This window comes from Nelumbo nucifera, chromosome 4, assembly GCF_055504915.1.
Source record: "Nelumbo nucifera cultivar China Antique chromosome 4, China Antique-T2T, whole genome shotgun sequence".
In the NCBI taxonomy this organism is placed as follows: domain Eukaryota; kingdom Viridiplantae; phylum Streptophyta; class Magnoliopsida; order Proteales; family Nelumbonaceae; genus Nelumbo; species Nelumbo nucifera.
In genome coordinates, this window is record NC_142652.1 from 54,937,774 (window position 1) to 54,962,079 (window position 24,306).

Here is a 24,306-nt window from a genome sequence, read left to right on the forward strand (position 1 = left end):
TTTGGGGAAATTATAGGTTTAGGCGGCGAACCGAGCAAAAAGCGGGTGTTGACACCTATAAAAAATTTGTGAAAAGAACAAAATGAGGGCAACCATATGAGATTCAAAGGGTTTAACAAGAAAAACAAGAGGGGTTTGTGAGCTAACAATCAAAAGGGTAGATCTATTGAGTTCCTAGTTTGTTAAAAGAGTAAAAACCCTTGAGCTTAAAATTGAGGAAAACTCCATTTGAGTTTAGAGTATTATTGATGGAGTTATCTTGTATACTAAGTAGTTTTGGTTATACTCATTCTATTTGCCTATTGAGGGGCATTTTGTTTGTATTGTGCTTTCAATGTAATAATACCTTAAGGATGTAAAAGGTTTAGTTAAGACTTGTAAAACTATCAACTAGTGTCGAGTCTTCAAGGTGTAAAGGTAAAGGCATACTTTAAGGTTGAGATAGCACTTGGAAAAGTATATCTAAAGTCTTGTAGGCATCTAGAAGTTCCACCGGTTGTAATGTAAGATTGTCATAGTTTTACTACTCAATTCTAGGATCCCAACAAAGAAACTTCTTATTACTAAGGGGTTCAATATTAATGGGGCTTGTAATTTATGTGGCAAAGAGGAGGATATGGATTATATTTTTAGGAACTGCCCTTTTGCCAAGCAAGTTTGGATCATAATTAGCACTAATATCGTAAGATGGGGACAATGATGTGTCCATCAAGAATTGGTGGGAGAAATTATAAAGAAATAAAACAAATCTCAACCCTTACCTTAAAGAAAAAAAGCAAAATTATCTTGTGGTATCTATGGAAGAATAGGAACAACAAAGTGTTTAACAATAGGTCTCTCTTACCCCCTATTATCTTGGAGCATGCATCAAGTACTCTATAATTACAAGGAAGTTTAAAGTCAAAGCATGAAGATAGGAGTATTTGTAACTCATTGAGACCTATCATTTGGAAAGGACCTAAGGTGAATTTTATTAAGATAAATTTTGATACATTTAGAAATAATGAAAGTTCATTTCTACTACTTGCATTACTAAAAATCATCTAGGGGAAGTTTTGGATGTTAAAGCTTACAAAATTGGAATCAATTCAACTAACTTAGCTGAAGCATAGGCCACATGGTAAGCTTATAAAATTGCTTTGAATTTCAGAGATCAAACTATTAGTATTATGGATGACTCGAAGCTGGACATTACATCTCAAGAAGAAGATCGAAGTTGCTTGGAGATTGAAGAACATCATTGTGTTTAAAGATAAGTGAGATGTTGGTTTTTCGAGCTACATGTTGCCACATCCATATCATGAAGCCAACCAAGCTGCATATCGGTTAGCACATGAAGCCCTTAAAATACTAGTGCTACCCTTCTTTTTAATGTTTTTAATCTTCCTTGGTCTTTAGCTTATATTTGTTTTTGTGATTTTTAGGGATATGATTTTTTGTAGCTCTTCCTACTTCAACAAAAAAAGGAATAAAATCATTTTATTTTAGTGGAAAATTTTCTTGCCTCCTCAGGTTTCTAATAAATACTAAAACCTACCCTACTCTCTCTCTCTCTCTCTCTCTCTCTCTCAACCCAAGAGAAATCTTCCATGTGGGGAAATGTGAAGTTGAGGTTAGTTGCACTTCTTCCTCCCTACACTAAGCAATGAATGTGTTACAAGTGTTTTATCACATGAGCAGAAAGATAAACACACACAAAAACAAAGACACCTATTACATACTAAATGCTCATTGCAGTAAGTTCAATAGACCTCCAATCACCCATGTGGTTCTCTTACTGCGTCCTACAACCATTTAATCTCTCACTTGTTATTGTAATAAAAAAAAGTGTGATAAACAAGAACGATTTTTATTAATAAAGGAAATGGAATTTGAAATTTAAGGCATATTAGAATCAAAACCATTTTTTATCCAAATGAAAAGTTAATGGTTCAATCGTCCAAGTTAAATGGGTTGATCCATGTTGCCATAATTAAAAATAATAACTTAAAAAATATATAAAAATATAAAATGTTATAGAAAAATATAGAGGTTTTGTATAAAAAAAATAAACACATGTCTAATACTATGTATTCATCATATAGAACAAAAAGAGTAATAAATTAAAGTTATTGTTATTAATGATGGAAATGGCACAAATACAAAAAGAAAAAAATTATTGTCTAACCAATGACTCATTAATTGGATCAATCAATCAAGAATCTATCTATATGTATTGTAGTTCAATCAATTTGATTGTTAGGCTTAACTACAACTTGAAAACATTAATATATAAGTAGGAAGATATAAAGTTAGGTCTATATGTTGAAAGGCAACAAATCCTCCCCTATACTATGCTTCCATTACTTGTCTTTGTTACATAGGTTCTAACATGGATAGTAAAATTATTCATCATCATCTCAAATTTCTATGTGCAATGCACATACACAATGCTAATATATATTAAAAGTGGAAATGAGGTCTTGAATTTGGACTTTTCTCAACTAAAACACCCTTATTATTGAATTTTGTCCATTTTTACTATGAGGGCAAAAATGCAATTTGAATTACTACTTTTAATTTCAATCCATTTCCCCTCATTAAATCCTATATTTAAGGTATATTAAATAAATGAGCTTTGTGGACTTGAGTAAAATGCCCATAGTTTTGAATTTGGTCCGTCTCCAACCATGCAAAGAATGTAATTTGAATTATTACCTTTTGCTTCATTTAGTTCCCTTCATTAAGTCCTAACTTAAGATATTAACTCGGAGTATCTTTCATTAAATCTTGTACTTAAGTTATCTTTATTTCTCATCAATAAACTCTACCAATTGAAGGCATAGTACCTAAGTTGAAGAAATTTTCACCATTAACACAATGTCTTCTCCTATAGCCAACTACATTTTTTGAAAAAAAATGTTATGGTTGCCATTCTAATTAGGCCTAGACTTTAATTGGGCTCATTTTATCTAGTATCAATTCTATATCTTCGACATCAAGGACTTTGCATAGAGCATCATTATCAACTTCAATGATGACTTGAGGAATCAACACTAGCACATCATTAGGCATGGATGGATTACTATTAGTGAAAAGCTCCTAAAAGTAATGAACAAATTCGAGTTCACACTCTGTGAACCTGTGGGTTCATAGGAAGTGCAAGCCAATATGCGTTGAATACGTCATCAATAATGGCTTATCAAACAAGTTAACGGGAACTAATGGAGTTATCCATTGTTAATGGCCATTTCTTTGGTTGGACCAGGCACTGAAAGACAAAAAAAGAAATATATATTCAAATAAACGAAAATCCCCTTCCCCCCTCTCATTTAAACCCTAGCCAGATCAAATCATCAGTGATGTGTAGGGCAACTAACATCTGGCAATGTTATTCCAGTGAAAAGTGAACTCCCCTTCTTCTTCTTCTTCTTCTTCTTCTTCTTCTTCTTTTTGACAGTGACACTGAATAGAGGTAGATTAGTGGCTGCAAATCTCCTTCCTCTCCAATCTCTCTCTCACTCTTTCATATCAATTTCCTATTTTTCATTCTCTCCCCCCCTCTCTCTCTCTCATTATTTTTCCCTCTCTTTCTTTCTTTCTCTTTCTCCCATCCCTTGTTTCCTCCAACGACGTTATCACTGCTACAAATTCAACGACGGATCCCTTTGCCTGCAATCATGCCCTTCACTGTTGATCATCTAAAACAACTAAACCTTCAAATCAACACCAATAGAGTGTCTAATTTTTTGTTCCTTCTGGACACTGGACACAAAAGCTTACCAAATGAATGTTGCTGCCGCCGGCCGCCTATTTGTTTTTTGCTAGAATAACTTCATCAAACATCGGTGATATGGTCTTGTTAGAGGATTTTTGTGGGTTCTTTTTTTGTCTTTTAGTGTCTGCTCCAACCAATGAAATAGCCATTAATAGGATAACTCCATTAGTTCCCGTTAGCTTGCTTGTTAAGCCATTACTAGTGATGTGTTCAATGCGTATTGGTGGGTTCACGCTTCTCGTGAACCCACGGGTTCATAGAATGTAAACTCAACAAATTCATCACTATGAATTTTCCTATTACAACACCACTTCCCATTTAGACAACCATAACCAATATGGGTAGAGAAAGTGAGTAGGAAATCTGGGTCATATCATGGCTGGGTAGTTAATAATTAGGAAGGTGGTATAGGTTTTTCTTTTCATCAAAATGATCTGAACTACAGTGTCCTGTTTGGACTCGGTATGCAAACTACTTGTGTAGCACAAAATATGAATAGAAAGTCAAACTACATGTCACTTATCTAAGAACTTTTTTTAAGCCACATAGGAACTATTAGGCAATCAAGATCTCCTACTCAGGATCTCCTACCCATAGGAAATCAACATTCCACATAGGAACTTTTTTTAAGCCACATAGGAACCATTAAGACCAATCAGGATCTCCTACCCATGCCTACCCACATGACACTATAGTTGTGCATTGAGAACATCTCCCCATCCATGATAACATACAAGAATAGGAATGTTCCCCAAGTGTAGTTGCAATGTCTTGTGGGTAGGAGATCCAAACTACATTAAGGCAAGGTGCATTCCATGATGGAAATTGGCTTCAGTACTCACAAGGTTGTGCTCACACAGTTCGCACAATCCCTTGCAGCCTTGCATTAGGAATATCTCCCCATGAAAAAAGCATACAAGTATAGAGATATTCCTAATGCACGATGTAAAAAAGTTGTGCGAACAGTGTTCGCATGGTCTTGGGAACAAGTTTAAGACATTTCTTATTGAGAACTCAAGTATTCTCAATGGATAGAAAAACAATCACTTGTTCTCAACCTCTATAAATAAGAAGTTTTAGTTTGAAATCAATAAAGTTTACATTGTATATACTATATAATTTTGTGAGTAAGTTTTTTGCAAGATTTCATTCTTTCTTGAAGAGATTTCTAAGCTTCATTAGGTCAAAATAGTGAGAAAAAACTAAGTATCCATAAGACTTATATGTTTTTCATGGAATTATTACAAATCTCTTATTTGAGCAAAGATTTATGTGTTAAGCATCAATTGCGTTTGAATAATTTGAGTTGTATATGTTTTATTTGCCTATTTGAAAGGTAATTACAGTTCCTAAGCTTCATTGTAATATCATTTGAGAATAAGAGATGTTCAAGGTTTGAATACCACTAAAGGTTGGGTAAACACTTGTAAGTTGCACCAAATTAAGTTAGGCAAATATTCGTAAGTTCTACTAACCAAGTTAGGTTGGGTAGACACCCATAAGTTATACCAAGTTAGGTTGGGCAAGCACATATAAAATTTTCCAAGGTATTGCAAACACTCGAAGTCATGTTGGTTGTATAGGCTTCTTTGCTGGTGCATGGAAGTTCAATTAATTTAGTTAAAATCCTTAGGGCTTTGCTTGACGTAGAGATTGTAGGCCATGTTTAGACAAACCTTCATAAAAATTGTGTGTGCACATTTCTTCTTGTTTTCTTTGTGCCTTTACTTTCCTTTGTGCTATACTTTTAGTTTCTACAGTTATTTATTTATCTTACAAACCAACATTCTACTAACTTCACTAATAAGCACCAACAAATAGTTACTTTACTTTTTCGTTCATTTATATTTATTATCTGCTTTACTTTTGTATAAAAAGTATATTTGCAATTATTCTTTACATTCTTGTTCATTTACTTTCATTTGCTACAACATATTGTAATTTATGCTTATTTGCATCAATTATTTTAATATTATTATATTGTTTTTGATAATTGGTTTAAAGTAATTGCCTATTTATTTGCTGAATCTTCTTGTTCAGCTACTTTATTTATTTGTACACACACATGCACACATACACTTTAAGCCTTCAATTCCATTGCATTCAATTTTATTCTTTGAAGACAACTTAGATTTGCTTTTGGGGGAAGTTTTTTAAATTATACCGAATTCACCCTTATTGGGTAAGCCATCCATCCCAATACTCATTACACATCCACCTCATGAAAAAAGAAAAACAATACATAACCTTTTGAGGGATTTACATATCAATTCTACGTTTAACCTCCTACAATTTTGGGAGTATACCTCTCAAATGCCATTGGATGGATAACCTTTTCATGAAAAACCCGACCCACTAAACACAACTCCCATTGATAAATCAACTTTTGCTTGTACTTCATCATCAACCTCCATCCCATCTGATTCATAGTACATTGAATCAAACATTTGACATAGATTATTTTCCTCTCATGACTCCATCCTCCCTTGAGGGGTTAAACACATCAATAGAATGCCACCTATGACCTTTTTCTTATTCGAAACCAACTAGAGGAATAATAGGACACAATCAAACAACTATAGAGACAACTAGTTAACAAACACACACACACACACACACACAACCTACCCACTCCATGTGTGGGATCTCAGTGCATCTCCCTTTTTTTAAACTTCCCCGCTAAAGAACTTCTTTTACGCCCACTTCACTTCTTTTACGGATTTTCCTTCTCCAAACTTCCCGATGGGCCTCGATCTCAGTTCAATCCTTTATTGCGTTGGATTGTCGATCCATGTTGTGAAATGGTGTGCAATGATCAAAAGGTTCGTGCTAAAAATCTAATCCTTTGCACGGATTGACTATTCGTCGGTCCAGTTCTAGCCTTCCTTTCTAATCATAGGCAATGGTGAGGAAGTGGTGGTTAAGGGGGGCGTACCAAATTTCCAAATTTTTTTAAGTGCTTATATAGTAAATATTTGTTCAATTTTTTCTTCTAGAATTATCCCTAGTTGAATTTTAAAATACCACATATAAAATTATCCCTATTTGAATTTTATAAAAGTACTTTTATGAAAGAACTTTTACAAAAGCACTTTTATAAAAGTACTTTTATGAAAGCACTTTTAAGAAAGTACTTTTATGAAAACATTTTTACAAAAGAACTTTTATAAAAGTACTTTTACAAAAGTACTTTTACGAAAGCACTTTTATGAAAGTTTTATAAAGTGCTTCAGAAAAATACTTTTGTAAAAGTGTTTTCATAAAGGTGCTTTCATAAAAGTACTTTTATAAACGTACTTTCATAAAAGTACTTTCGTAAAAATGTTTTCATAAAAGTGTTTTCATAAAAGTGCTTTCATAAAAGTACTTTTATAAAAGTGTTTTTATAAAAGTGTCTTTGTAAAATGCTTTCATAAAAGTGCTTTCTTAAAAGTGTTTTTAAAGGGTATATTTTGAAAGTTTGAAAGAAAATGAAGGACAAAATAGTCACAAATGTTTATTTAAGTGCTTATTAGAGTAAAGATTACCAAATGCCTAATATATAATAAGTGTTTATTTTAAAAAGTAAGCACTTGAGAAAGTTGGGTGCTAAATGCAATTAAGTTCTTATTTGAATAAGCACTTTGTTTTTAAGCACTTATTTTTAGTTTAAGCACTCCCAAACATGGCCTACATATAAACATTACTTTCCTAGTTATCACTTTTATGATACCGGATGATTGGTTGCAACTTACAAGTTTTTCTCGTATCATAGTAGAAACCATTTATAACTTAGCCTGACATGGCCCAAAAAATTCCTGGCTTGGCATAGGTTCTATGTCTAGATCAAGCCAGCATCAAGACCTTGAAGTTTTGGGCCAGCTAGGGCCTTTTTTAGGGTGTGTGTTTTATTTTATATACATAAATGTTATAATATGAGACATATAATGCATATTTTATATTAAAAATATGACATATATTTTATCATTCATTATATATATATATATATATATAGAGAGAGAGAGAGAGAGAGAGAGAGAGAGAGAGAGAGAGAGAGATGGCAATTGGGTTGGGTGGGTCAGGTTAGAGTTGGGCCAAGACACTTCGGGTTTGATTTCGGGTTGGGTTGAATTTCAGGTTGAGTTGTCAAATGTTAGACCCTAACCCTAAATGTTGGGGTTAGGGTTGACCTATGGGTCATCCCAAAAAATAACTGAAATTAAAAAAAATAAAGAAAACTACATGAAAAATGTCAAAATTAAAGGAATTAACCTTAAAATTCCAAAAATAAAATAAAAAACTTGAACATTTAACAATTTAAAGTGTAAACAATAAATAGTAAAGACTAAATAGAAAAAATTAAAGAGTGGAAACTTCTAACAATGCATAAATAATCCCAATTAGACTTGACAATCGGGTCAGCGGGTTGACCCATGACCCAACCTAGTTTTTTCCGAGTTGGGTCGGGTGGGGTCATTCTCACATTCAGGTAGCTACATGTAAGACCCTAACCCTGTTTTTTTTTTTTTTTTTTTTTTTTTCAGGTTGGGTTGGGTAAACTTTTTGCCAGGTCTTAACATATGTAATGTTTTACATATAAACTCATAGGCTTGGAACACAGCCCAGACTTATATTTGAGGCCTGGGGTTCATGCAGAATGGGCTCACATTGGCTAAAAACCTTATCTAACGTGCAGGTTGCATGGAAAGCTTTATGGGCTCATCTTCGACTTGGTTCTCTGGCTGTTCTTATTCAAATTATGTCCTCACTTCTTACCGGTAGCCCCTTAAAATACAGGTCGAAAAAAAAAATTGAGATGCCTCTATATGTATGATTGCATGTACGGAAGGTAGGTTAAAATTTGAAGTCCGGTTGGTGGATGAAAAGGATTGTCAACCTAGTTATCCTATTAGTCTACAGAATCTATATGACTCATCCATGATGCATGGGTGATCTTCATTTGGAGTCCTTATGATCATTCTTGTATTATATGCCTGCTCTATATCTGAATTTAATCCCATTCCAGATAGAGAGATAGAGAGAGGAGAGAGGAGAGAGGAGAGAGAGTGCCGACATTTTTGTCTCCCAGTTATGATTTGTGGTAATGGAAATACTTGTCCCTCCTCTCTAAGTCTCTAGTTATGAGCTAAGAAGGCCCAAAAAAAATCTGCCATCAATTATCATGATGATACATCTCCCCCCAAAAGGATAAACAAAGCATTGAAAGTGGAAGATTTTTTTTCTCACCAAAATAGAAAAAAAAAAGAGAAGAAAATTCCCATGTCCATGTGAGAATAATAATAGTAATAGCAGTTGCTTTAATTAAGCTTTTAAACACAGTCAACTTATGAAGAACACTTGGGCTGCTCTAGAAAGAAAAAGTTGCAGCCTCCTCCTGTGGTGCCCACATCAAAGAGAAAAAGAAAAGAAGAAAAAAAAAATAAAATAGAAATGGAGAATGTTATTAGAATGGTAAAGAGCAAGGAGAGAGAGAGAGAGAGAGAGAGGGAGGGTGGTGGTCTGGTGGGGTATGTATGTTATTTTCTTTTTGGATTTTGATTTTGAAAGGAGGGAGTGGGGGTTACTCACTTCCTTATCTCTTAACTCTTGTGGGATTCTCTCAATTCTTGCTTAAATTATTAATTAACTTAGCCATCAGAGAAACTATTAAGGCAGTCAGATGAGAGGTTGAGTTTTTAGAGATGGAGACATGGCCACCACTCTTGTCTCTTAGTCCTTTGAGAAGGGCATGTTTAGTGAGAGAAAATGTCAAATGTGAAGTGTGAAATTGTAGGTTTGGAAGCAAAGAAAGAAACAACCCAACTAGCCAACACACCTATACGCTCTTTCCCTCTTTCTCCCTCTCTTCTTTTCAAATATAAAAAACATAGTAAGTTGTTGAAATCATATAAAGAAAATAAAATAATATTACTGCTACCTACAGTATTTGTTTTTCTTGTTGTCCATTTTCTATTTTTTGGGTGTTGGGACTTGGGAGGAAAGGAGAGAGAAGGAAGAAGAAGAAGAAGGAGAGAGAAGGAGGAGAAAATTCGAAATGGAATGATTGGGTGTAGCAACTCACACTGGTAGGAGTTTGGTAGTTGTTAGTAGCAGAAAGTGAAAGAGGGGAGATGGTAAGAAGCAGTGTCGGCGTCTTCTCTAATCGAATCTTCAGTTTCTTTTTCTTCTTCTTCTTGGGTTCAGTTTGTTGATGTTGTTGCTTTTGTTTTCTTACATATAAAGCATAATGTGGGGTGCTTGAGATCCTCGGCGATGAATAGGGAAGAAGAGATGCTGCCATTTCTCGAGATCCGCCGGATGTTAAGATGAAACAGCATTTCAACACGGAGATAGACCTAGGGTTTGGGTTTGGGTTTCTGTTTCTGTTTTTCTTTCATTTCCATCGGCAACGAGACCTGTCTTCTTCCTCCTCCTGGCTTCATGACGACCAAGCGCGCATATAAGCTACGTATCCTTCTTCTACTTTGTGATATGTATATTTTTTGGTTTGTTATATCTAGGGTTTTGTTTGTTTCTTTGACGGCCGTAATGGGTTTGATCCTGGAACCGTGTCATATTTGTATTACTCGATCTGAACATAATCAACAATTTGTTTTAGTTTATGAAACATCGATATCCAGTACTATATTTTTCTGCTGACACTCATCAACACCATAATTACTTTAAGTTGGACTTTTTGTTGAATTTTATGCTATTTTGGGGGTTTCTTATTTCAAATGGACCGAGTGGATTTTTGTAGCCTTAACCACGATTTATCTAGAGGAATTTGTAGCACATTCTTCCAATGTCAACTGTCTCAAGATTGGGAGGAAGTCGTCGCGAGTTCTCGTCACTGGAGGAGAAGATCACAAGGTTAACCTGTGGGCTATCGGCAAGCCCAATGCCATCTTGGTCAGTTCTCCCTGTCCCCTCTTATTCTGTTATCCTTTCTCCTAATTGCAATTTCCCTTTTTTTTAACTTTCTTTAAATGAAAATATTTGTATAGTTTGAAAGTCAATATTGCCTTTGCATATGCTCATAACTGCACTTATCGTCCTTATTAACGATTTGGGGTGGATGCATTTGGATGAAACCTCACAACTACTGTTTGTATTTATTTCGTGGGTGCTGAGCGACACCTCACAACTCCTTACAGATTGCTTAATTTTTTTTCCTATATTGTATCACACATGAAAATAGACAGATATATTTTAATATTTTAATGAATGCAATTGATTGAGATTCTGGATGGATGTTATACATTGTCCAATGAATACCAGTCATAGTCAGGATCTGGGTATTACCAATATTCTGCTTGTTTGGCCAGCAGTGATGTTTCAATTGATCTACATATTTGGGCTGCTATGCAGAGTCTATCTGGTCATACCAGTGCAGTTGAGTCGGTGAGTTTTGATTCTTCTGAAGTTTTGGTGGCTGCGGGTGCTGCTAGTGGCACAATTAAGCTGTGGGATCTAGAAGAGGCAAAGAGTATGCACCTTGGACTTTGTTGAGCTTCTGGATTCTGTCCCAAAGTACACCAAAATAACATATATACTTTATATTGCTTTCTGCCTGCAGTTGTTCGCACACTTACAGGACATAGATCCAATTGCATATCAGTTGACTTCCATCCCTTTGGTGAATTCTTTGCTTCTGGCTCCTTAGATACAAATCTTAAAATATGGGATATCAGGAGGAAGGGATGCATCCACACATACAAGGGCCACACAAGAGGTGTCAATGCAATCAGATTTACCCCAGATGGCCGTTGGGTTGTTTCTGGTGGAGAAGACAACATTGTGAAGGTGATACTGGACTTTTTTACCTCATACTTATGCTACTGCATGAGGAATTGGTGAAACTTATGACAAAATTCAATCTTGTGCAATTCTCATGATGATCCTGATTTGACAGCTGTGGGATCTAACTGCCGGAAAGCTATTGCATGACTTCAAGTGTCATGAGGGCCAGATACAATGTATAGATTTCCATCCTCATGAGTTTCTGCTGGCAACAGGTAAGAAATGTTTTGTTCACTACTTAAGTGTAATATTTCCATTTCATTTACCTTAGACATGAGCATGTAATTCTCTGAAGGCTATTCTTTTCCTGATAATGGGTGCTAAGTTATTATGTCTTCTGTTCTTTTCTAGTATTATGGTGCCAATGCATCACCATACATGGCACCTGAATAAAAGAGGTACATGACCTAGGACCTTATGTGATGTGATGGATTGTGTACTAGGGATTGACCTGGTTATGAGACAGATTTGACAGTGAAACCATTAAAGATCTTTATCTTTATCACCATCATCATCATCATCTGAGCCTTATCACAACTATAGTGCCATATTCATAGTTAAATAGTGGGCACTTAAATCATTTCCTACTACTTCAACCCGTGTCCTTTTTGGTCTACCCCTAGCCCTTCTAGCCCCTTCAACTTGTATTATATCATGGGTGCTGTACGTGGTCTTCAATGCATGTGATCAAACCATGTTTGTCTACTTTCTCTCATTTTTTCACCTACATGAGCTACTCCTAAGTCCTAAGTTCCTTCAAATGACTTCATTTATGACCTTGTCCTTTCTAGTTTTTCCACTCATCCATCTTTGAACACATATTTTGGCCATGCTCATTTTTTGGACATGTATTTTTGACTACCTAACAATTTGCTCCATACAACATTGCTGGCCTTACAATCGTTTTATAGAATCTTCCTTAATTCCTTTTAATCTAAGTGGTATTTTCCTATCACATAAGACTTTGGATCATCCCTCCATTTTGCCCAGCTTGCTCTAATTTTATGGGCAACATCCTCTTCAATCTCTCCCTTGTTATGAACTATCAAGTCAAGGTACCATGAAAGGTCCTATTGAGTTATCTCTTGGTCTCCAATCCTAATTGTATACCTTGATTTGCTCTCCTGTTATTATTAAATTTACATAGCATAATTCTGTTTTAGTCCTCATTTTAAAACCTCTTGTTTCTTAGGTATTTGTCTGTAAACTTAATTTTGCATTTAATCTTTCATTTGTTTCATCAATTAAAATAATGCCATTTTTTTAGTATCTTCGGAGACATCAGATAAAATTGGAATGATACAGAGAAGATTAGCATGGTCCCTGTGTAAGGATGACACGCACAAATCGCAAAAAATAATGTCATTTTTTTAGAGGAAAGATGAGTTTTCTATTAAAAGAAGTAAATATAAAGGCCGCTGAGGAGAAGTTTCCTTAATAGCTGAGTACATCAAAGCAGGAAGAAAACATTGGCAGGAAAGCCTTACAGTACAAAATCATTATCCCACAAAATACTACTCCAGTGACTAGAGAACAGACTAAAGTTGAAGCCCTTAAGGAAATTGTTGACTGAAGCCCACTTAACTAACATCCTTTCCACCTTGCTCTGCACCTGCTCAATTGGGAATGCCTTGTCTTCGGAAGTGTGGCTGTTCCTTTCTTTACAGATACACCAACAAATAACCAAAGATGCTAAGTGCCAAAAAATCTTCCCCCTTCTTCTAAAGTCATTATCAAACAACAAGCACCATGGGACCTCCTCCTTAATATGTTTACTGCATTATCTATGATCAGTGCAAATAAATAATGAATGACCAAGTTCTGAATTGGTGAAGATCTATTGTAACTGTAAAATCTGATGTCTCTCCCATAGGAGTCCTAACATTGGTTTTTAAACCCTTATGCATATCCTTAATTAGGTTCACATGCCTATTTGAAACTCCTTTCTTTTACAAAACCTACCATATTATCTATCTAGGGAAGTTAAGTTTTGAATTTTCATAAGGTTCTTTTTGGAAAGGTTTTATTGAAAGAGTAATGGAAAAGTACAGAGGGAAAAAAGGCATTGTCAGTATCTATAAAAAAAAAGGCATTGTCAGTGATGGAAGGGCAGGAATAGGAGGTGTTTCTAAAAACCACGAAGGAATGGTGGTGGCATTATTTTCAGGACCAATTGGCTTTGGAGATTCAGTACAAGCTGAAGTGATGACTCTCTTACATGGATTAAGGCTTGCTGTACAAGTTGGAGTAAGGGAATTTGAAGTGGAAGGCGATTCTCAGTTAGTCATATCTTGGTCCAAGAATATCAGATCAGCTCCATGGTAATACAGACATGCTTTTAGAGAGATTGACACCTTGGCAAAGATTCAATTCCACTTTTGGGTGGATAAGAAGGTCTGCAAGTGGAATGACCAATGTATTGGTAAAGCAAAGAACTGATAGAGATAGCTTGTTTTAGGCTAAATTGTAATCTGGTGTATTTTGGGATGCTGGGAACTTATTAGCCTTTTTGGGATTTCTTGGTAACTGTAACTTGATAAGCTCTTGGGGATGACATCCCTGTCATCATTTGTACTGCTACAGCTTTCTTTAAATCTAATAAAATAATTTCTTCTGCTGATAAAAAAAGGCATTGTCAGTGAATGGTTACAAAAGCTATTTATTTATTTTATTTATTTAATTTTCCATTCTAATGGTGTTCATACATTGCGGATTGTGCTTGGCCAGGGTATTTTCCTTGGGAGGCCTGTTGTACTCTATCTGATTTTTAATAAAAGTTACTTTACCTATTTCCAAAAGTAAATGTATAGAGCATCAGCTGTCAGTCAATAGAACCTTGGGTGATTCTATATATGCATCTGTTCTAGTTCTTCCTCAGTCGGCAGTATATTATAGTTTTCTTATCAGAAACATAAATCAGAATTTGTTGATGATAAACTGAGAGAAATGCATTACCTACTCTCTTAGTGTCCTTAGAAATGTGATGACTAGAATGAAAAGATGGTCAAAGCTGACATGTGTATGCTAAACAATAGAGTACTAGCAGAGTTACAGGTTCATCTTTGCGCCTGGTAACCCCCAAACCAAATTGTTTTGCCTATAAATGGTCAGCCAAGCTATTGGCAGATCTTTTGAGTCCACTTGAATGAGCAGTTCAAATTGGAAGCTGATGTCTTTGCTCCCTTTATCATGAATCTTAAGATCTGTGATTCTGTGGCCCTTCGTACTGTGATAGAAACTGGGTTACAGTTACTTAACAATCTCCTTCAAGGCTTCAACAATTAACCTAGATCGGCTTCTGTAATATTCAATTTTTAATCCTTGTAAGTAGAGCAAGAAGTTCAGCCCTTAATGAATTCCCTACTCCAGCCAGATGAGAATAGATAATCAATATGTTTCTTGTATAATCTCCAAAGAGATATCCCATCCCTGAATGTTCCAGATTGCTTATTGGTAACCCAGGCCCCTCAGGGATTACTGATCAGGATGTTAGGGACAAGGATGGTGGTATAATGGCATTGTTTTAGGGTCCTGTTGGCGTAGGGGACTCTACAAGAGCCAAACTGCTTGCTGTACTTTATAGAGTTCAAAAAGATAAAAGAGTTGAACCTAGAGAGGGTGGTCATTGAAGGGGACTCTCAAGTCTCAAGTGGTGGTTGGTTGGTAAAAGGATGAGAAAAAGACAGCATTGACTTACAAAGAGATGCCATCAAGAAGATTAGATGGTTAACAAGGGAAACATCAATAACAATTGAGTGGGTTCCTAGGCCTGCAAATGGATTGGCTGATTCTTTAAGCAAGCAAGGGGGTTAATAGGGGGCAATTGTATTGGGCTCAAATGTAATATTTGTATTTAGGGGAGGTAGATAAATATACCTTCCTCTCTTGGGTCCTCCTTGTACATATCTGTTTATATTAATGAAATGGAACCATGTTATTTATCTAAAAAACAGTTCCAGATTTCTTAGATGACACCTATCAACATTTAGTTTTTATTTGCCTCATCCTTGATGCAAGATATGTTTCAAAAGATAAGAACTACATTTAAAATTACAAAAATTATCTTTCTACATACAAGTTAAAAATTTAAGACCTTGGCATGGACCTATTTGGGTTGCCTCAAGGGGTTTGGTATAGAAGTGGCTTGTAGAATGCCAAATGCCAAATGTGTAATATCACATTAACTACTTGATGAAAGTTTCACATGCTTAAGTTGTTAAATGCTTAAATATGTATTATATGCTATTTTTTTATTTTATTTATACATTTTTATTTTGAATGTGTTTCATATATTATGTTTATGTACTTTAAGTTGAGCCAATAGGCTATTAAACATGCATGCACGCAAGGAGTGGGACACACTCAATACAACTCAAGTTACCCAACCAAGCCTTGTCCCAGCTCCTAACCTTGTAGGGTTGGCTACATGAATATTGATCTTCCATTCCACTGTTCAGGGGGTAGGACCCACTATAATGTTGATATTAGTAAGAAGATTTAATTAAAAATCAACCCTAAACAGATGACCTTGACCTTATAATTATAATAATTAGTTATTCGGACCATTCATCATATGCTCTAAATATTTGCCCATATTGTTATTGTATAGCCTAATCCCTTCGTAACTACAACTGCATGTTGGTTGAATTTGCAGGTTCAGCTGATAGAACTGTCAAGTTTTGGGATCTTGAGACTTTTGAGCTGATTGGTTCAGCTGGACCTGAGGTATCCTATGAATATTTCTTATTACCATTATGGTTTGATTGCTACTTTCTTTAAAGGTCTGGGTTTAGCTACTGCCTTCAAAAATTTGTTATACATTTTTGCTTATTAAACAAATACTTTTTATTTCCATCTTTATTCCTATGGCAGACTACTGGGGTACGATCTATGACTTTTAATCCTGATGGAAGAACCCTGCTTTGTGGGTTACATGAAAGTTTGAAGGTAAGTTTTCCATTTATTTATATGAGATGTTTCCTTTTCCATGGATACCAATGCAAAATGTTAAATGTTCTGTATAACAATTTTAATCCTGGTACAAGGGGACAAGTACCCATAGATGATGCTACACCAAAGGTGTCTGGCTATATGTTAATAACTAATATTGTTTGGGTGGACAGAAATTCATTCATTTGAACCAATGTAATTACTTACTTTTATAAATTTAAACTTTTGAGCACAAACTTAAATGGAACACCTGTCCCTTTGTATGTTCAGCCAGTGCACTGAGATTTTATTTTGATTGGTAATCAGAAACTTTATCACCATATGAAAAAAGAATTAATTACTATACTATATGCCAAGATTATAATATCATTTGTCAAGATCCTTGCATTTGCTTTACTTCCATATACTCCAACCGAGAGTAAAGGGAAATTTCTGCACCATCCTTTGACTTGAAAGGAAGTATTGTTTTTCTTGAATTGAACTCAGTGGACTTCTTGGGGAGCCTAAATCATAGAAAATAGATTGGACAAGAAAGGTTTATGTTAGATCACCTACAGTTTGGATCTCCAAAATACCTAAGTTTATGTTTTTCATCTTATTCAGATTCCCAGACATGCATCAGATTCTGGTTCTCTTGTCCATGTCCATGCAATATTTTTTTTTGATAAATTCCATGTCCGTGCAATATTAGTGCTGATGCTAGCAGTTTAATCATTGAGAGGGATCTAACTCTTGGTGATTGCATTGTAAATCTCAATGAGGTTTGAATTGAATCGTATCGTGAATTGTAAGATGTTTTTCTGATTTTTCTAAAAGTAAAAAAAGATGCCAAAAAATTTCCTAAAACAATTACTGGAAAATCTAAAAAAAAAAAGAACGTGTCTTTTCACCAACTTTCAGCTATAGGCATAATATAAATATGCACTAATGACATTTTTTTACTGCTAGTAAAACACAGTACAGCAACCATTTACTTGTTCCATAGTTAAGAAAAAAAATCGCAACTGTTCTTTAATCTCCACTGCTTCCTCAAATTTTAAAGATATTGACAACTAAAGCACAAAGAACACTAAGACAAAGGACTTAAACAAAGAATTGGTAGAAAAGGACTTATACAAAGAGAATATGTATGTACATACGAATTAGAATACTTCAAGAACAATTGTGTCACCTTCATGTTAACAAGAATTGAATAATTCAAGAACAATCATACAGCTATATCATATTCATGTTGCAAATTCAGTTTAAATATCTGAGAATGAGAACAATAATGTACCATGCTGAAAGTCAAAACAATTTTTTGTCAATCTCAGTGTGGATTGAGAATATGGGGCATGGTACAATAATGTACCATGCTGAAAGTCAAAACAATGTGGAATATGGGGCAGAACCCCTGTTTTTAAAGCATAAAAGAAAAGAGACAAAGATGGGATAGAATCCCTGTTTTTCAAAGCACAAAAAGAGACAAAAAAGAAGCTAAAAATTCAATGTGCCTGTTTGGCAACATGCATACCCCTCATTAAATAAAACGAAATGTGGCCTGAAATGTCTTTCACTCTTTAAAACACTATTGACGTTAAATTGCTCGATTCAACTTCAAATCCTGATTTATGATTTGATTCAACGATTTGTATTTGGAGTTTGTCTTTTGCATTTTGAATCTTTTTGGCTGCAATTCAATTTGAATTATATGATTTGAATCCCAAATCATACAATTTTGAAAACATTGAAGTTGGAGAGTGAAGTTGTATTCATGTTCATCACTCCTGGATCACCTTATTGTTCCTTTCTTGATTGTTACTGATCTAATTGTTTCTGTTTGGCCTATTGATGAGACACTTTGCGAATTTGGTGATTCCTTTGATCGCTAGGCCGATATTTTAAAAACTCCGCCTCAGGCATGCCTAGGTGCACAAGCGAGGCAGAATTTAAGGCCTATGCCCCGCTTTCACACATGTGGTGTCGCTTTCAGCTTTTAAAAGGCATATCTGGTGTGTCTAGGCATGTGTTTGGACTGAGGTGTAGGGCAACCCTTGCTTTTTTTATTTATTTTTATACTCTAAGGTGTTTACATTTTGAAATGGCCTATTAACTTCCAAATAACCTTGCTTTCAAAAAGAAAACTTCTAAATAGCCTTTTATTTTTGCTTGTACACTAGTAATGGTCTATTAACTTAAAATAAACAAAAACAAAAACTTTTGAATACCTGAAGCTCTAGTTGTTGTGAGTAAGATATTAGATGGAAAAATTTCCACTGAAGAAAAACAGGAGTCCAACAAACCTCTGATCCCTAACCCTGAGAATGAATTTTGGGCTTGTTGGCCCTCCACTTCTGTAAATTCCCTAACTTCCTAGTACTAGGAATTCTAGACATTTTTGCACTAGCTACCTAAAGTGATGCAACCAGGAGACAAACAAACACATTTAGAGTTTCATAGGCTTGAACCTCTTCCACTATGATTTATTCTGTGGTTATTGTGAAACTTTGATTTTGACCTTCTTGATGCCTTCATGTATCTTTATGTCTTCAATGTATTTGGATTATGGCATTTCATAGATATTGAGTTATCAATGTTTTTTTCTTATTATATGTGGTTATGGACTATCACATTATGACATTATGGAGGTTTATGTGCTTTTTATTTGATATAAAATCTTGACAATGGAGGAGAGTTATGTCAGGTTGACAACTGGCAATAAAACTTTTGCCAAACTATCATGGTCATGGATCTTGATTTGTCTCTTCATGCTCATGCTAGGGCATTCCTCAGAAGTGACCTGCTAGTAATAAAAAATGATTAAGTACCCATACTGTAATGATGTATACGGCACCGAACAGAATGGAATGGCAAAGCAGGATTCATATAGCAGAGCCTATATGGTTGGGACAAGGCTTAGATGATGATGATGATGATGCAATCCAGATTTACATATTCTTATATGTCAAATTTTTATTTGTTATTTTCATTTTGCAAAAGTTGTGCTTCACTTCATTTAGGCATGTGCCTTGCATTGTGCCTTGTGCATTGTGCTTCTGTTGCGCCTCTTGCTTTTAACACAGTTGGCTAGGTGTATTGATCATATTTTATCTTTTCTTTCTATTCTTATTGATCTCGTTAATGATTAAAGGGTCCTACATATATGATAGAAACATTTTTGTCTATTTTCCATTGTTTACTGCTTTATATAGGGGCTCACTGTTATAATTAACTCAGAAGTATTTACTTATTCTCCTTTAATCGTTTTCTGAAGTGTCAATGAATAATTTCTAAATTTTCATAATACTTTTGAGCAATTTATCTTGACAAGATAATCTGAACCATCTACTAGTTACAACTAACAGATAGTTCTATAACCTTGACATGAACATGATTAATTGAATAAAGTTGATATTCTCATAGTTTAGCTTTTGATTGATGTTGATCACTGTCTAGGTTTTCTCTTGGGAACCAATAAGATGTCATGATGCTGTGGACGTGGGATGGTCTAGATTATCAGATCTGAACATTCATGAGGGAAAACTTCTTGGATGCTCTTATAATCAAAGTTGTGTTGGAGTATGGGTTGTGGATCTCTCGGTATGACCTGGATTTCATCACAGTGGTTGCATCCCTATATATTTGCTATTATTCTTATCTTGTGGTGTTGGATTGTATCTGAATTTCAAAATGTTGCATAACTTCATAACATCTGGCTTTTTGTATCTCAGCGCATAGAGCCATATGTAGCAGCTAGTGTCACCCGATCAAATGGTCATCCAGAATCAAAATCAACGTCAAGTGGGAATCTGTCTATATTAACCGACAGCAGCACAAAGGCTAGCATGGCAAGGCTATCAGTCTCACAAAATTCAGATCCTTTAATCAAGGAAACAAAATCTTTAGGGAGGTTGTTGGTTTCACAAAATTCAGACCATATTGCTAAGGAGTCCAAACAGTTGTTATGTATGCTAATCTTTCCTTTCCTTTCTCTTCTGTTTTACTTGGATTGTCATTCCTTCTGAGCTACTTCAAATTTTAAAGCCCAGGGGAGTTTCTTCTTATGGGTTCTGTTTACTGAATGAAGCCACAGGAAGTATTCCCAGTACTCCTCAAAGAGTGGGCCTAAATTCTGGTCCAAAGACCACTACAACAAATACATCTACAGCACCTAGTACAACTCTGAAGAGGAGTGCTTCAAAGTCCCATTCAACAACCAATGTTTCGATCTTCAACAAGTCAGATGTAATTCCCGTCATTGTTCCCAGAACAAGTGCAAGGTTGGAGCAGGCTGCTGAATCCCGTAAAGAAATTATTAGTGCTGGAAGAACAAATCCACTCTCCATGCAGTCAAAAACTACTGATTTTCGGAAGCTGTCAAACAGCCGGGATGATTCAGAGAAGCAGAATGTTTCTGTCCAACCTGGAACTATAGGTTATAGGAACACGGAATTAAGTGAAGTTACAGACCAGAATTTCCTTCCTGCTGGTGATGGCTTAAACCCTGCATTCTCTACAGCTGAAAGAAATGTTATGGATATTAGATGCGTTGGGCTTGGGAAACATGCAACAAATACATCAGTAGAGCCACCTTCTAGCTTCCAACACGAAAATTGTATGCTTTAACTTCTTGAGAGTTATTTATCTCCTCATTTTATTATATGTGCCAGATGTGGTTGCCTGTGATTTCTAAGGTTTTAATTCATGGCTATTGTTCTTCAGTTAATCTTGTATTTTGTGTTGTGCTTCAGGCAATTTGAATTCTTGGAAGCTTTCCATCTTTTATCTTAAAAAAATCAATGTTTTTTTTTTTTTTGTCATACTGTTCATCTAACTGGGTTATTATCTGTTATTGATCTTGATGTTTTGGCGATAGACTGACAGAATGGCATATTTCTTGTTTTATTTGATGTTATCATGGTTCAGTTCTAGTCATTTTGGTGTTTAGATCTCTCTCTCTCTCTCTCTAATTAATAGTAATGTTGCATGAAACAGTGATAGGAGTATGAAAACAAAAACTATGGACCAAACCAATTTATATGCTATAAACTTGTTGCCCAGAAGACTGCTTGTAAATTAGTTCTCCATGTCAAGTAGAAAATTAAAGAAGAAATGAGGAAAATAGAAGAGAGACAATTTTAGTGTTAGAAACACTGAATTTTAGGTATCCCAAACCAGAGAGGCTCTTATTGAGAATGTTCCACTGAAGGTTGCAAATTAAGTTATTATCTGTGTATGTATGTGTGCCTAACCAGAAACTTAACTATGTGAAAAAGAATGGTTTACTTTATAACTGTACCAAGCATCCCTGTAAGATAGTCCAGTTGAAACGTATTGATTTCAGTTTTGCAAGGTAGCAATGGTTTCTTCTAAATTTGGTTGAGATGTGAGGTGTGTGGACTAGTTTGATTGTTTGTTTTAGTTATGTGTTCTGAGGGTTATTTATTGGATTGTGAGTTTTGCTGAAGTTATTATGTTTTGGGATGATGTCTTCTTGTCTTTTACAGTTTTACTTGTGTTTCCCTGGTTTGCCTCGGCTCCTTTGGAATCCTTTGTTATGTCAGAAAAAAAATAAAAGATACAGAAAAGATCTGATCTTGGTACCAGTGACCTGGGTTCAGACTAAAGATCCACTATTTTTTGCCATGAAATATGGCTTCTTAATAGTCCAAGGGCTCTAACATTCTTTCAGATTTCTCTTTACCGTGGATGACAAATATGACCTGGCATCTCATTTGTATGGCCCATTACATGCAGCATGTGTAACTGATTCCTCACTAATTGCAACATAATGAATTAGTTGATTGTTATTCTGTCATATCTCCCTGAGTAAGTTTCCTTATTCATAACTGAAATATCAATGCATTTGTCTGAGCTGCGAGCATTGGTAAAATATTTGTGTGTGGGGATTTGACACCGACTGATCGACTAATGACTACATTTCATATTGTGGGAACTTGCTGGAACATTTCATCTTCTTTTCTGCTACATGATATAAATATTTGTCATTCTTTTTCCCCGTAGTTGGATGTATTGAAAGTCCTCTTGTATGCATTTTGTGTAGTCTTGATGAGTAATCTTTTTAGATAATAATTATGACTGTCCAACATAAGGATTAAGGCATTAAGCTCCAATATTTTGTTTCAGATGATGCACGGTTGCCAAAAGTAAACCGGGATGCTTGTTCTGTTGAAGTCCAAAAAGGAGGTACATCCTTTTCTGTGCTGCATATGATATTTTTCATATTATTAATTAAGCCTAAATGTTTTGTTATTCTGAAAAAGGGAGGACACGTTCACTGGTTGCGAACTGGGAGAAGAGAGAAAGATCTCCTTGCCACGAAGGACCTACATTGAATAATTCCTCTGAAACAGCATCTACTGTTAACTCATTTAATCAGGTATGGTAGTTCTTTTGCCCAATTCCAACTGTAAATTGTGGTGCTCTCTGTCTCTGCATTTGTCTTCCTTCTTTTATTGTTTTTCTTTCAATTTTTTTCCTTAAATAAGCTGCATATTTACTGAATGAAGTAGACTGATAGCAGATGGTGGCATTTACTTGGAAATATGGTGGTGGCAAGGCTCAAAGTATCAATATGATACGTCCTGTATCGGGCATATTGTGTCATATCTTTTGGTGGTTGATAGTTGATACATTAAATAAAACGTGTTTGAGAGTCTGATGTTTTTAAGGGGGTAATAGATGATATGACAGGTTAATCTATCTGCATGGATGATAACAATGGTGTGATTAAAATTGCACCCTATGAAATTTCAATACACTACAAATTTGTCGACACTAAGTGGAGCAGAAAAATCTCTAACACAATAACAAGCTTTAGCCACAAATGTTAACACACAAACAAAGAAGAGAAAATAGAGGAAGCAAGAATAACTTCTAATATAGTTGTTGGCCATGGTAGAAATAGAAAAAAAAAATTCTTTATTCAATCCTTACTTAGTATGGCAAAAATATATAAAAAAATAGGATCAGTTTGGTTTGTAGGAACAGGGGTCCATAATCGGAATTGGAATGGCCCATTCCAGCCATTTGGTTGGGTGGAATGGGATTTCGATCCCCATTCTGGTGAAATGGCATTCCCCCATTTGAGGGAATTGCCATTCTGGCCTCCCCCTTTGTGAATGAGAATAACATTCCAGTTGGCCAACTAAAAAATGAGTTAAAACTCCAAACCCTATTTATATTTACCCAATGCCAACCCTCCTTGGGGGTCATGCAAATCTTATGGAAACAGGTGGGAGGAATAGGTGCTTTTGATTCCAAGAGATTTCAATTCTGATTTCGACCGCAAACCAAACCGACCCATAGTAGAGTGGTCAATGGAGTGTTCTCTACAAGACTTCTTGACTGTTTTCACTTAGATTCAGTAGGAGAATAGAAGAGGAAGAGGAAGAGAGAAGAGAAGAGAGGAAGAAAAGGAGTAGAAAACTTGGAGAGCCAAAAATCTGCTCTGGTGATACCCCCATTGATATTTATCGGTATGTGATAGCCAACACAATAAAAAAAGAAGAATTACAAGTATACCCCTGCAACAGTAACTAGTCATAAAATAGGAAAAATAAGACTAATAATGGATTGACAACACTCCCCCTCAAGTTAGGCTGTATATGTCAATCACACCCAACTTGTCACACAACTCATTATTCCACAAAAATGGAAGTCCCTTGGTAAGAACATCAGCAAGTTGTTCTTCTGAATTGACATAGGGGGTGCACACTTCACCCTTATCCAGCTTTTCCCATATGAAGTGTTTGTCCACCTCTATACGTTTTGTTTTGTCTTGTCATGGAGAACATGATTAGAAGCAATGTTTATAG

At 35.4% G+C, this 24,306-nt stretch overlaps 1 protein-coding gene and 1 non-coding gene across 2 annotated transcripts in view; both read left to right on the forward strand.

The window, feature by feature from the left end:
- The first annotated feature begins 9,614 nt into the window (after window positions 1–9,614).
- LOC104610121 (katanin p80 WD40 repeat-containing subunit B1 homolog KTN80.3) overlaps window positions 9,615–24,306 on the forward strand; it is a 30,032-nt gene continuing 15,340 nt past the window's right edge. Inside the window, exons 1-13 of the mRNA XM_010276604.2 lie at window positions 9,615–9,870; window positions 9,980–10,205; window positions 10,518–10,648; window positions 11,108–11,225; window positions 11,316–11,542; window positions 11,652–11,754; window positions 16,194–16,264; window positions 16,412–16,486; window positions 19,925–20,068; window positions 20,200–20,434; window positions 20,556–21,083; window positions 22,616–22,675; window positions 22,753–22,868. Of these exons, the coding sequence (XP_010274906.1) occupies window positions 10,178–10,205; window positions 10,518–10,648; window positions 11,108–11,225; window positions 11,316–11,542; window positions 11,652–11,754; window positions 16,194–16,264; window positions 16,412–16,486; window positions 19,925–20,068; window positions 20,200–20,434; window positions 20,556–21,083; window positions 22,616–22,675; window positions 22,753–22,868 (1,836 nt within the window). The 5' untranslated portion in view covers window positions 9,615–9,870; window positions 9,980–10,177. The remainder of the gene's footprint in view (window positions 9,871–9,979; window positions 10,206–10,517; window positions 10,649–11,107; window positions 11,226–11,315; window positions 11,543–11,651; window positions 11,755–16,193; window positions 16,265–16,411; window positions 16,487–19,924; window positions 20,069–20,199; window positions 20,435–20,555; window positions 21,084–22,615; window positions 22,676–22,752; window positions 22,869–24,306) is intronic.
- Window positions 12,806–12,908, forward strand: LOC148800525 (U6 spliceosomal RNA). The gene has a single exon (XR_016072041.1). It is a non-coding gene; the product is annotated as a U6 spliceosomal RNA (small nuclear RNA).